The sequence below is a fragment of the Helianthus annuus genome, chromosome 13 (genome assembly GCF_002127325.2).
Source record: "Helianthus annuus cultivar XRQ/B chromosome 13, HanXRQr2.0-SUNRISE, whole genome shotgun sequence".
Taxonomy (NCBI): domain Eukaryota; kingdom Viridiplantae; phylum Streptophyta; class Magnoliopsida; order Asterales; family Asteraceae; genus Helianthus; species Helianthus annuus.
The window spans coordinates 147,117,961-147,131,753 of NC_035445.2; the positions used below are offsets into that span (position 1 = coordinate 147,117,961).

General features: G+C 34.7%; 1 protein-coding gene across 1 annotated transcript; it reads right to left on the bottom strand.

Annotated features, from left to right (window-relative positions):
• Window positions 1-11,798: 11,798 nt before the first annotated feature.
• On the bottom strand, window positions 11,799-13,350 carry LOC118485480. Its single transcript, XM_035981626.1, has 4 exons — window positions 13,064-13,350; window positions 12,859-12,970; window positions 12,729-12,778; window positions 11,799-12,136 (listed from the first exon to the last, which is right to left on the bottom strand). Exons 1-4 carry the CDS (start codon window positions 13,175-13,177, stop codon window positions 11,987-11,989), a joined length of 426 nt encoding a protein of 141 aa, XP_035837519.1. The 5' UTR covers window positions 13,178-13,350; the 3' UTR covers window positions 11,799-11,986.
• Window positions 13,351-13,793: the final 443 nt, after the last annotated feature.

Genomic DNA, 13,793 nt, shown 5'->3' on the forward strand with positions numbered 1-13,793 from the left:
TATGAGTTGTACAGGTTTCTGATCCTATTGCTACGGAAAGCCAGGAGATACATCAGAACCTGAGAAGAAGTTTAAACTGATAAAGCCAGGAGTTGATTTCAATGGTGATAACGATTTCCAGACGGTGATCCCAGCATGATGATAGGGGGAGTCTGATGAAAGTTAGAGCCAGAGAAAGATCCGGGTACATAATTCCAGGAAGAGTTCCTGAAGAAGACCGATTAAGAGTGAAGAGCTGTTAATGTTTGAAGACTCTCACTGAAGATTCCGTCAACATTCAAGGGGGAGTCTGTTGGTGCAGTTGTCTGTCGACTACATCTTAGTTCGAGTCTTAGGCTAGGGTTGATTGTATAGTGAACGGAAATCGAGAAATCATGTAATAGATAGGATCGCTTATGTGTCATATCAGGAGGTCCGCTTATATGACACTTATATAGGTTCGCTCATCTGACATGATGATAGGTCCGCTTATATGGACATGTCCATATAAGCGAACCCATAAGCCTATATATAGGGGTCATTATGAGCGGTTCTAGAGTGTGTGTGTATGGCGAAGCCCTGCCAGTTTGTCTCCAGCTCTTGTAATTTGTCAATAAATCAATAAAAGAGACGTTAAATAGTGAAATCAAGCTGAACGAAGACTGAATCAATGAATTCCGCCTCTGATTCAGTCTAAGCATTCTTCTGATCGACTCATCAGGTCGTATAACGATCCTACAATAACCATACTTCACGAATTTAATTTGGATTTTTCTACATCATGAAAAAAGATGCCCTGACTTGAAATATACAAAAAAACACTATACATTAGAAACCATAAATCACACACACATGATACATTGTCAGGAACCATACTTTGGCAAACATACAAACAGACATGCACACCCATAGAAAAAATCCTAAACCATACATAATTAACACATAAGCACATAGAAGCGGAATTAAATGACGTATAAGGAAGAGAATGATCAATATAATTGACCTTTGACATGCGAGATGGGTTTTTTTATGATTTATTGTAAAAACATTAATAATAGAGTAAACGACAATTTGCATCCCATTGGTATGTTGTCAGAATCATTTGTGTCCCTAAATCAAAATAATGGACACTTGAGTCCTTAGTTTACATTTAACTACACTTTGCATCCATCCTTCAACTCATCATTAGTTTGACTGTTAATTGAAAGGGTATTTTGGAAATCTTGCAACTCTAACAAATTGAACCCATGTGGATTAAAACACCTAACACTTTGTGTCCTTCTACATTAAGAAGGCACCCTAATTGTTCATTTCTTTAAACCAAAAACAATGAACAAGAAAAGAAATGGTGCGGTGGTCAGAAAACAACAAGATTTAAAAATTAGACAAACTTTATTACCGTTAGGGTGTCGTTGATGGTCTAATTATTCCGGTGTTCAGACAATCAATGTGTCCAGAGTATCCCGACAACCAATAATCTTTTTTATACCTTACAATTAAATTGGTGTTATAAATTGGTTTTCTGAGCATCAACAAAATTTATTACAATTAATATTTACGACAACCATAAACAGTGAAGAAGAAAAGAAATAAGGTTCAGATTATTTTGATGACGTAGAAGGGAGGGAAGGCCCCACCCAGTCTATTCCATCAATGTTCAGATTAAGATCTTGGTCATCGAGAATGTGATGGTGGTAATTGGTGAAGGTAGTATTTTGGTGGTAGATTTTGGTCATGAGAATAATCGCTAGATAATGGTGTGGAGATCGGAAAAAAAGTGAAAAAGAAGGGAGGGTGGGGCCTTACTATCTTTGTCACTGGAATAATCACCTGATTATGGTGTTGTGTGTAACAATTCGTATTTCATACTTTCTATTTTTAGCAAGCTTGTATTCGCATTTCATTTCAATCATTGTAATCTCGAGACTTTAATCATATTGGAAATCGTCGTGTTTTATATCAACCTTTTCTAACCATACATGCCTAAAACGTAATCAATCACGATATACACATTTTAATTAAAAACCGAGACATACATCGAGATTATATTTTTTTTTGAAATAACATTCATATGTGTTTCACACTTAGAGCATACTTGCATATACCTTTATAGCATAAAATAACCAACAATACAAGTGCAAAGACTAAAAATGAAAATTTCCACCATCCTAACCACCTTCATTAACTCTCAAACCCTAATCCCCACTTATAAATACAAGCCTCCACCACCTCCTAAACACTTTACACTCTCTCTAATCACTATCTACTCATCCAAATCTTCTCCAAATTCTCCAAGAACACTAAGTGGGGAGAATGTTTCAAGTGCTCTAGTGAGTTTCCAACTCACTTTTCTTTATATTTCTTCTTCATTTCTTCTTTCAAACTACTTGGACAACCTCTAGGATGGTTTCCATAAGTTTTCCATGGCAAACTATAGTGAAACCTCACCACATTTGAGGTCTAAATTAGCCTTAAAATTATGCGTTGTTTCATCTTTTTATTTCTTGATTATCTTCCTTAAAACTTGATGGAATCTACACCCAACTTGCACCCAACTAAACTCATAGTTGTGGGTTTGTGCTTTGGTTGATTTCCCTAAGAAATGAGGCTTAAAACCTCCATAAAATTCTACCCTAAAAGTCCTAAGTGACTTCAAAAGTGTTGGAACAATCTAAACTTTTAACCTTCAATGTTGAAAGACTTGTATTTTAGTAAATGTGTGAACCATGGAAGCTTTGGCTCACCAAACCTTGTTGCACTACCTCACTTGTTTAAACTTTAGCTTAGATTCATACACTAAATCTCAAAGCAATTTCCAACAAAGGGACAAGGGTACATCACGTCCTCAAACACTCTCCATGTTTGGGATGTACGCATCTAGCTTGCTAACTTGTTGTTTTAAGATTTAGTAGTTTATGTACTTTTCATTTTAGTCTATATTCATGACCAACTGAAATTATAAACTAAGTTGATGATTTTGTGTTTTGGTGAATTATATAATGAGGTTAAATGGATGGAATTCATCCTACCTAGGGATGGCAATCAAACCAAACCCGATAGGTAAACCCGAAACCCGACACATTTGGGACGGGTTTGGGGTCGGTTAATCGGGTTTGGGAATAGTTTTTATTCTTTTCGCGGATTTGGGATTTAGTGATATACCTGTTTACCCGACCCAATTACCCGATAAAGTGTATCCGTTTACCCGATTGTATACCCGATATAATTTCTTTTATATTATTAATATGTATATATATGTGATACATCCATTTTTTACACATACAGGTATTCTATTCCGTATACATTGTAGTTATTTGATATATATTTTTATAATAACAATACAAAATGTAACCGGTTAGTAGTTACCCGATAGATACCTAATGAGTTTTGAGATGAGTATACCCAACGAGTAATCTTTTTAAATTAATGGGTTTACCCCAAACCCGCGGGTATACCCGATACCCGATGGGTATTTACCCGCTAGAAACCCGACAGGTTTTGGGACGGGTTTGGGACAAACTTATCTAATCGGGTTTGGGTTTGGGATTACCTAAACCCGTCCCAAACCCGACCCATTGCCATCCCTAATCCTACCTCATTGCATAACCATTCTCATGGTACTTTAAATTAATTTATGTTATACGCTAAACCTTTAAATTGCAAATCCAATCCATTAAACAAAAACTGCAACTCACACGTCTTCGTTCCCTCTTAGGGTAACTTTGGTGTTCCAAAACGTACCTTCTTAGGGTAACTTTGGTGTTCCAAAACTCAAGACTCGTTAAACTCACTAAGTGGAATTACTTCGCAAATCCTCTTTCCGTTTTCACACTTTTGGGTGCAATTATATATATATATATATATATATATATATATATATATATATAGGGGACCGCTAGAATGAGAACCACCACGAGTTGTAAGAACCACGAGAACCGCGACCCGCGGGTGGCCGTTGACCACGAAATTTTTTTTACACCTAGATCCGTATATTTTAAGACCGGGTGTAAATTTTGGGTTCAAACGGCGCACCCGAGGGGGTAGTTTTTTACGCCCAAAGTTTGGTTAAAAAAAAAAGAAAAATTAAAAAAATTAAAAAAACCCAAACTTTGGGCTAAAAAACTACCCCCTCGGGCGCGCCGTTTGAACCCAAAATTTACACCCGGTCTTAAAATATACGGATCTAGGTGTAAAAAAAATTTTGTGGTCAACGGCCACCCGCGGGTCGCGGTTCTCGTGGTTCTTACAACTCGGGGTGGTTCTCATTCTAGCGGTCCCCTATATATATATATATATATATATATATATGTATATATATATATGTGTGTGTGTGTGTGTGTATGTATACTGTAACACGAACACACTTATGCAAATACATTACTTATACAAATAAATCCATTATACATGCTTTATACGTTTATGCTTTAGAAATACATGCATGCTAGAAGCCGTTCTTTCACTATACTTTGTCATTAACTTCGTACAAGCCTACCTTAACATTTATAGCGCTATAGGAGTAGCACACCACACTTGTTGGGGTTTATGTTAAGTAATCATACAAACGGTCTTGTCATTGTGACGACAAGATTACGCTAGTGGAATCTTTGGGTTGATACGCATGTGATGCCTGCTAGTTCATATTATGTTTATGCCTTTGTATACGTTTTTGCTATGTGGATCTCGTAAAATTCTTTTATACCTATGCTAGTACACTAAACTTGTATGCTCACCAATGCTTTTGTGTTGACATCTTACTTTAATATATATTGCAGGAGCTTGATGTTGATGCGCTGAAAAAGGAATCTAGTAGGAAGGACTAGAAATGCACTTAGTTAAATATGTTTTGTTGTTTAATTTGTTATTTTCTAAATGTTGCATTTTCCTTTGAAACAATATATTCCCGTTATCATGAACTGAAAAATCGTTATCTTAAATACTTGTCACAATTAGCCGTTAAGAAGTCTCTTGCAATGTCGTTTTCGTCTTACTCCAATGTTTCTGTCATCGATTGGAGTGTGACATTGTGGTGGTAATCGGTGGATGGGTAAAGGTGGGAGTAGCGGTGGTGGCAGGTGGTAACTAAAAATTGTATAGTACCTTATGTTGTAATATTCCATATATGTGTTGTGGGGATGCTAAGTCTGCCTATGTGGGCATTTTGGGCGTGAAATAGTGCTACGGGTGTGGGTAGAGGTGTATAAATCGGTTTTTTTCAAAAACCAGTTTCTGTTATTAACCGAACCGGTTTTTTTTCACTCAAAACGAAAACCGGTTTTTTTTATAGCCGGTTTCGGTTACTAATCGGTTTTTCAAGTCCAAAACAATAACCGGTGTAACTGGTTAGGACCGGTTTATCCCAAAAAAACCGGGTTTTTTTCCGGTTTTAACCGGTTTTTTTAAAACCGGTTTCGGTTATTAACCGGTTTTTCAGATCAAGATTGGTAACCGGTCACAAACCGGCGGTTCGGTTATAAAACCGATCCGGTTATAAAAAAACCGGTTAAAAAAACCGGTTTCGATTTTTTTCCCGATTTCGGTTCTAAAACCGGTTTTTTTATACACCTCTAGGTGTGGGTGCCAACATTAGCTAGCTTGGAAGAAATTAAAAGTTATAAAAATTAATTTAGAAAAAAAAAGTGGATGACCAATACGCAACAGATGAATGCATAACAACCTTCGTAAGGATTAGATGGAGTATATTTTGAGAAATTGTCCACATGACTATGATTAATATTAGCATTTTATTGTATTTCTTTTTTTAGTGTTATTTTTAATAATTAAATAGTGGTAATTGAGTCCACATGACTATGATTAATTTTATTTTTTATTTTTTATTTCTTTTTTTAGTATTAACTTTAATAATTAAAAAGTGGTAATTGAATTTTAGTATTTTCTTTGGCACATTTTTAAATTATATTTTGTTTTTAATTACAAATTAGACTATTAAATAATTTTTATCTAACTTATAACAATGATTAACTAATAATTATAAACATATTGACCTTTTGCATCACTATAACATATAGCACATCTTCTTGGGTCATGTGAAAGGTGAAACCACCCACTGAACATTATACCTGTGTATAACACGGCATAACTACACTTATAGGGGTCGTAGCACGGGCTACGGCTCAACCCCGTATTGGTAGTGTTTTTTTCGGTTTTTGTAAAAAAAATGTGAGGATACCCCTAACCAAAAAAATAGGATACATGATATTACTAAAATCCCATTTTTTACAAGCCCAAACATTTTTTACAACCCGAAACTTGTAGTTGAAAGATTACAACGAAAGATATATATAAATGTTCTAAAAAACTTCGAATCAAGTAAGGCATTGTGGATGACCAGATCCAAATCTTTCTCAAGAGACAAGTTGTTGTACGTGTGTATGTGTGTGCATGTAATGGGTATTAAGTACGTATATGCATAGTTCCTAATTTATATGTTATTTTGCTAGCTAAGGGATTCGGTTGAAATTATCAAATACCACCTGCGAAGGTCACAAGTCCATGTGACAGACTCATTATAATGTTGTAAATATGGTGATTGCTGTTGCTGGATGCCTGGGTTTGTTAGATAAGTAAAAGTGATCAAGTTGTCTTGTTGTCCACTTTGGAAAAAGCGTATGAGTAAAGTTCAAGCAATTTTGGTTCCATTTATGATTTATTTGGTATGTAACTTTAGGATTTTGGCTACAAAATCACTCCAAAATTGAAGTTTTAGCTGAACATTCTGCTTGTAAATCAAGATATTATTAAAGTAGTACGTCGGCCAATTGGTAAAATTTTATAAGTAACGTATTCATAAATTTGGTATGCAAAATCGAAAGAAGATAGAAAGACACGCATTTTTAAGAACCAAAAAGGTGTTATTATTATACACTCCCATTATAAACACTTAAATGATCTATATACTGTTTTGTTGGTTCTTTTCTATTATAAATAGAAAGCTGCGAGTTTTTAATTAAAAATTAAAATATTTATATATGTGTAAGAGCATTCACATCCATTCCACCATATTTTCACCCTAAATTACACAAAAAAAACACTACATTTTCCCTCTCCTTTTCAATTAAATAATATTTTTTATACCTTTATCATTACCTTTTCTCTCTCCTTAACTCACAACCACTTTCAAAATATATTAAAAAATTATAAGGGGTGAACAGTTTCCCCCCAAATATACAGATGAACAGTAACATTTTCTCTCTCCCCCGCTCACAACCACTTTTCATACTTTTTATATTTTAAAAACACCAAACACACACAATTTGATTATTTGGATGTGAATGCTCTAAATAGCAAATTTACACATGTGTAAATTTCCTTTACTTACGAATTTACAGAATTTAAACGTGTAAATGAAATTTCTAATATTGCATTCGAATAATAACGATAAGTGCAAAAAATTGATTTAGATTGTTTTTCACCAAGTTCTCGTGGTTTTTTCATTCGCTCTCATGGTTCTCACAATATTTAGCATTCTCATTAAAATTAAAATTCCCACATATATATTGGGGAAAGTTCAATTGAGAAGAAATTTTAATTGAGAAGAAAAAAAAGGGTAATTTTGTAAAACATTAAATAGTCTTTTCACTTATCTCATTTATTATCATTTTTAACTAATTAATTAGTCATAAAACTATTATCCCCCACACTAACTTTTTTTGCCTACACACATTAAAAGTTATCATACATATTTCGATTTCATCCTACACGTTGAAATTTATCCTACACAACTCGTAATTTATCCTACAGTTTAAATTTTTTATTTTATTTTTTTGAAAAAAATATATATTTTGAAGATAAGTTACAAAAAATTTAATGTAGTTAGCTATTAAAGATAAGGAATACAAATTAATGACCTGTGTAGATTTACCAATGTGTCCTTATAGTAACATTAAATATTTATATTAAATGAAGTAAAATAAAGCATTCTTATTGGTTGAAATTTCTTCTTTTTTGTTCTTACAAGAAATTTCTTCTCATTTGAACTCTCCACTATATATATATATATATATATATATATATATATATATATATATATATGTGTGTGTGTGTGTGTGTGTGTGTGTGTGTGTGCGCATGTGTGTGTTTGTGTCTCTAATATTTTTAAGGAGGTTTGTGAAGAAAGTTTGTGTCAGAAAGAAGACAATAATTTATAGTATAAAGGCTAGAGTGTAACACGATGCCCTATATCATGACCAGCAGGTATACGAGGTAGTTTAGTTATAAAGTCCATAGCTATTCGGTCGAATGGTCATCTGATCAGATGCCCATTCGGACAGCCGAGACCGTTTCCTAGTTTTCCGACTTTGGTTCGTTTTGCAAGCTAGATTAAGCGTTGTGTTGCGTATTATTGTGGGTAACCATTACAATAGTGTAATTATATAATTAACACAAAAGTTTCCAGGTCTCGAGTTTGTGTTCAAGCTAGTTTATCATACAATAAGTATCAGTTTCTTGTTCAACAAGTATCAAATGTCAAAGTATCAAGTATCAAAGTCTCTCGTTCAATAAAGAATCAAAGTGTCTCGTTCCACTAAGTATCAAGTTTCTCGTTTAATAAGCATCAAAGTTTGACAAGTGTCAAGTATTATGAGTCGAGTTTCAAAGTATCACAAGAGTCAAGATTCAAGTATCACAAAAGAGTCAAGATTCATAAGAGTCTAGTATAGTTTCAAGATTCACGCACAAAGTATCACAAAAAGCATCATAGGGTAAAAGTTTCATATAGTTTATCATAGTTAAGACTCAAATAAGCATCACTAAGTATTACAGGGACTAGACTTGCCAAAAAGGTAAAAGTTTCAAAACACAGGGCGTTACAATTTTAAGCACATGTATATCATCATCTTCACTATATAGTCAAAACCCACTTCCTAGTTTACTTGTTGATTACTTATAAGTAACCTTACATCAAATACTTCATAATTTCATCATAACTAACAAGATTAAGCATACATAAGCATTCAATTTCAACTTTGGATCATAATCCAACAATCTATTTGCAAATAACCGACTTGTCTAAATTTTTAACTTTAACCAATCTAGGTTTTATGACATACCTTATGATCCCCATGACTAGGTGATCGTTAATATACATTCGAACCCGAACTTTGGCTTCAATTAGCCTTTCAATTTGAAGATCTTCATGAACTAGGGTTTGCACCCCTTGTTTTCTTGCTCCTGGTTGTTCACACACACACACTTAGTGTGTGTTGTGTTTTATCACTAGTTTTAATAAAGCTAGTTTACCCATTTGGCCATAATTGTCCCTCATGTTTCATTTGTTATAAAAAGGGCCAAAATTCTTGATTCTTATTAATGATTAACATACTATCTACTAAGTTAAATATTTCTAGTTAACTTATTGGGTTCGGGGAGGTTATAAACCGTTTTATTTTAAGTCCCATTAACTCGGGCCTCTTATAAACTTGTTTTCTCTAAGCATTTATTCTTCTTTTATTTAATATTAGGTTAAGTTATTTAAATTCTAATATTTACCGGCTTAATTTTTACTACTTATGGTATTTCACCTGTTCATTAGTATTAACGTGGTTTAATTACCAAACTCGTTTTTGGGGTGTTACAATGGAGGCTCTGGAACAATACCGGGAACATACGTTTTACCTCCGAGAGCCAATAGAGTGATTCTTCCAAAATGGTACTCCCTAGAAAGGGAAACCAGAACTTCAAGGTATCCTGTAGCTAATACGGCTGACAGGAACTTATCTAATAGTGCAAAAGTATTTGTTACCTCTTTATACTCCGAACGAATACGTAGTTCCGTAAAGGAAGCCCGAAGTCAGAAGAACTGGAAAGAAGCAATAGAAACGGAGATGCACGCTCTTATGAAAAATAACACATGGGAGAAGTGCAACCTTCCTAAAGGAAAGAAATCAGTTGGATGTCGGTGGGTGTATTCAATCAAATATAAACCAGATGGTTCCATTGGTAGATACAAAGCACGGCTTGTAGCCAAGGGTTACACTCAGACGTATGGGATCGATTACTCTGAGACGTTTTCTCCGGTTGCAAAAATGGACACCATCAGAGTCCTCTTCTCTGTGGTAGCCAATAAGAAATGGCCTCTCCACTAGTTCGATGTTACAAACGAATTTTTCCATGGAGACCTAACGGAAGATGTCTACATGGAAGCACCTCCAGGTTTTGGAATGGGTTTTAAAGAAGGGGAAGTCTGTCGGTTGAAAAAGTCTTTATACAGGCTGAAACAGTCTACTCGGGCATGGTTTGGAAAGTTCACCTTAGCCATGAAAGAATATGGGTGTCACCAAAGTAATGCTGATCATACCCTGTTTCTCAAGAAAAGAAATGGTCTTGTAACGTGCTTGATCATATATGTAAACAACATGATTATTACCGAAAACGATGTAGAAGAAATAACACGGCTGAAAAAGAATCTATTCTCAAAATTTGAAATGAAAAACCATGGGAATCTCAAGTATTTCCTCGAGATAGAAGCCCTCAGGTCTAAACGGGGAAACTTCATCTGTTAAAAGAAGTATGTCCTCGATCTCCTGGCAGAAACCGGGCTAATTGATTGTAAACCGGCGGATACTCCAATGGTGGTGAATCACAACCTTCACATGGAAATTAATAGAGAGCTTACAGGCAAAGAAAGTTATCAACGGCTTGTGGGCAAGTTAATTTATCTCTCTCACACTCATCCTGATATAACTTATGTTGTTGGAGTAGTAAGTCAGTTCATGCACCAACCACAAGTTGCTCACATGGAAGCAGCTCAGAGAATTTTAAGGTATCTCAAGGGAACCGCAGGCCATGGAGTGTTTTTCAAAAAAAATTGAAATTTAAATGTTGAGCTCTACACTGATGCAGAGTGGGCAGGAGATAAAGGAAACCGAAGATCAACATCAGGATACTTCTCCTTGGTCGGTGGAAACCTGGTTACCTGGAGAAGTAAGAAGCAAAAGGTGGTTACTCTGTCGAGTGCAGAAGCAGAATTTAGAGGTATAGCTCGAGGGTTAAGCGAAGTGCTTTGGATTAAGAAGTTACTAGAAGACATCAGCTTCTCCCAAAGGGAACCAAGCAAAATTATGTGTGACAATACGGCTGCAATTCAGATCTCAGAAAACCCAATTCAACATGATCGAACGAAACACGTGGAGGTAGATCGCCATTTCATCAAAGAGAAACTAGAGGAAAAAATCATAGAGCTCCCATATGTGCCATCTAAAGATCAACTCGTAGATATTCTTTCAAAAGTCGTCAACGATAATGCGTTTAGTAGCTGCTTAAGCAAGTTAAGTATTGGTGATTCCACTACTCAACTTGAGGAGGAGTGTCAGAAAGAAGACAATAATTTATTGTATAAGGGCTAGAGTGTAACATGGTATCCTATATAAACACCTTTCTTGTAAACCCTAATAGCAATTCTTTACAATCTAATACAAGCCTCTATTTTTCTCTATACCAAGTGATAGTTTATACATTATAAAAAAACCTGAAAGCTTTAAAGAAAAGTTTTAAAATTTAAGGTGACTCTGAGGTAATAGTTTGTGAAACACCCAGATTGTGAATGCTCATAGTCATCATTGCATCTTTTCTTGCTTCTAAATATTAATGATTTTATTAACAATCAAATAGAAACTACCATATAACTGTTTTCCTACTTCAAGAAGGATCCAGCCAACATATATTAAAGACATGGGCAAATCAATTGACCACACATTATTTTTTCTAGCTTCTTTATTCATAGAACGTTTTATATAACACTACACCTTAGTAAGTGCAAGTGACCATACAATATATGATTCACTACAATTACTCCCTTAGGACAACTTATCATGTCACACATCATAGAAACAAAACAAAGTAGAGATCTCCCCCTTAGGGTTGTGTACAACATACAACACCCAAACGTATAATCTTACAAATACAAGGCCTAACAAATTTTAAAAGCAAAAGTGTGTAAAGCAATGACATACTCCCTTTAATTCTTTCCCACATGATTAACAAAGGCAGTTTATGGCTCTATATTGTGGATAGGTGGTTTACGATGTGGCAGTGCATAGTCCATGACTACAACTTCGGAAACGCGATCATCTTTGGCATTATTAATAGCCGGTTCTTCATGCTTTGACTCCATTGCTGATCGACCATGATTTTTCCATCCCTACAATATACCATAAAATTACAGTGTGAGATTAGAGTGTCAATAACGTGTGTATAGCAGACTCCTCATTGTTTAAGCCGTATTTTTATATTTATGAGACCAAAAAATATTGTCTTGAATACAACTTAGTTTTCAATGAGATTTATATCGGAATTTATAAAACTGTTTTTAGATTACTTTTCTAAAATAAATATTACAAGTTACAAGAGATATTCAAAAAATACATACTAAATGATATACTGAAAAGAAATTGATCAATTTATATCTTAGAAATTGTTCCCTCTGTGTGCAAAGTTCGGTGCCCTGGCCCCTACAAAGTTGTGCCCCTGCGAACTTCGCAACCCACCCCAACAACTTAATATATTACATACACTTTCAAAATTACCTAAAAATGTGATAGCTTTCCAAAACCATCTATCAATACAAAAAGTTCACCTTGTGAACGGTACATATGGATGTCCATGCATGCATGCACCGGCAAAACCAAAAAAGATGAAGTTTTTATTGCATGAATGCTTGTAGATCTAGCTACAATTGGAGCTTCTTTTTCATTCTACTACAGAAAAGATGATTAGTTTAAAATGTGAATTACCTCCAATTTGGTTTCCCTTTGAGTAACTTGCACCCCATCACGTCCTGTAACTAACATGTATACCATATTATCAATATCCATAGAAATCTAAGCATCCTAATGTATTCACAAATATCACATTATTTATTACCTCTACCCATCTTCTTCCCAATCAAAAGATACTCAAGTTTGATCTCCTTTTGTTCAGTATGATTCTTAATAAAGTTTCTTCCTTGGTGCTCAGCCATTATTTCTGTTGTATTCTAAATTAAACAAAGAGAAGAAGCCTAACATATCAATCACTATCCACTCAAACCATGGTACATTATGGGATTTGAAACACTTAATACACAAACCTTGCTAGTAAGATGATTTTCGGCTTCCTTGTCGATCATGCCAAGATGGCGGGAAGTACATTCATGCATGGAAACAAATAGGTAGAGGATGAAATAATAAGCAAGAAATGACATGTTCTTTTCTCAAAGGAAGATGAATACCAATGGTGTATTAATTTATGGTATCTTTCAGGTCTGATCTGAACTAGTGAAAGTTAGTGTGCTCTGAATGACCGTTTAAATATTCGGTTGTGTTGGTTTCTGATATCAGATGGAAGGTAATTATTATATACATACAAAGACTTGAGTGGGGGTTATAATTGAATGCAGATATATTGTAAGAGGAATGGAAGGAAGGATGTTTAAAGAGAGAACATGGAGGTGTTTGGTGATGAAGGTTTAATTGAAGATATTGACATGCCCTAGTGTCCCCTTTCCCTTATCACTTTTCATTAAATTTCATGGTCCCTCGTATTACAAAATGAATAATAGACTGACGTAGATGCATGCAGATAAACTAAAAATTATAACACCATATATATTAATGGAAAATCATGAAAATAAGCATGTTGATCATAGACATTGACTTTGTACATTTGTAAAATAAATAAACCAAGAAGAGAAAAACAAGTAAGCAAACTATACCTTTTAAGTTGACGCTCCGACACCTTTTTAGGCCACGAAAAACTACACTTGGATCCACATCTTACCAAATAACTAATCAAAAAATTAGAAGTGTAAAGTGTCGGCA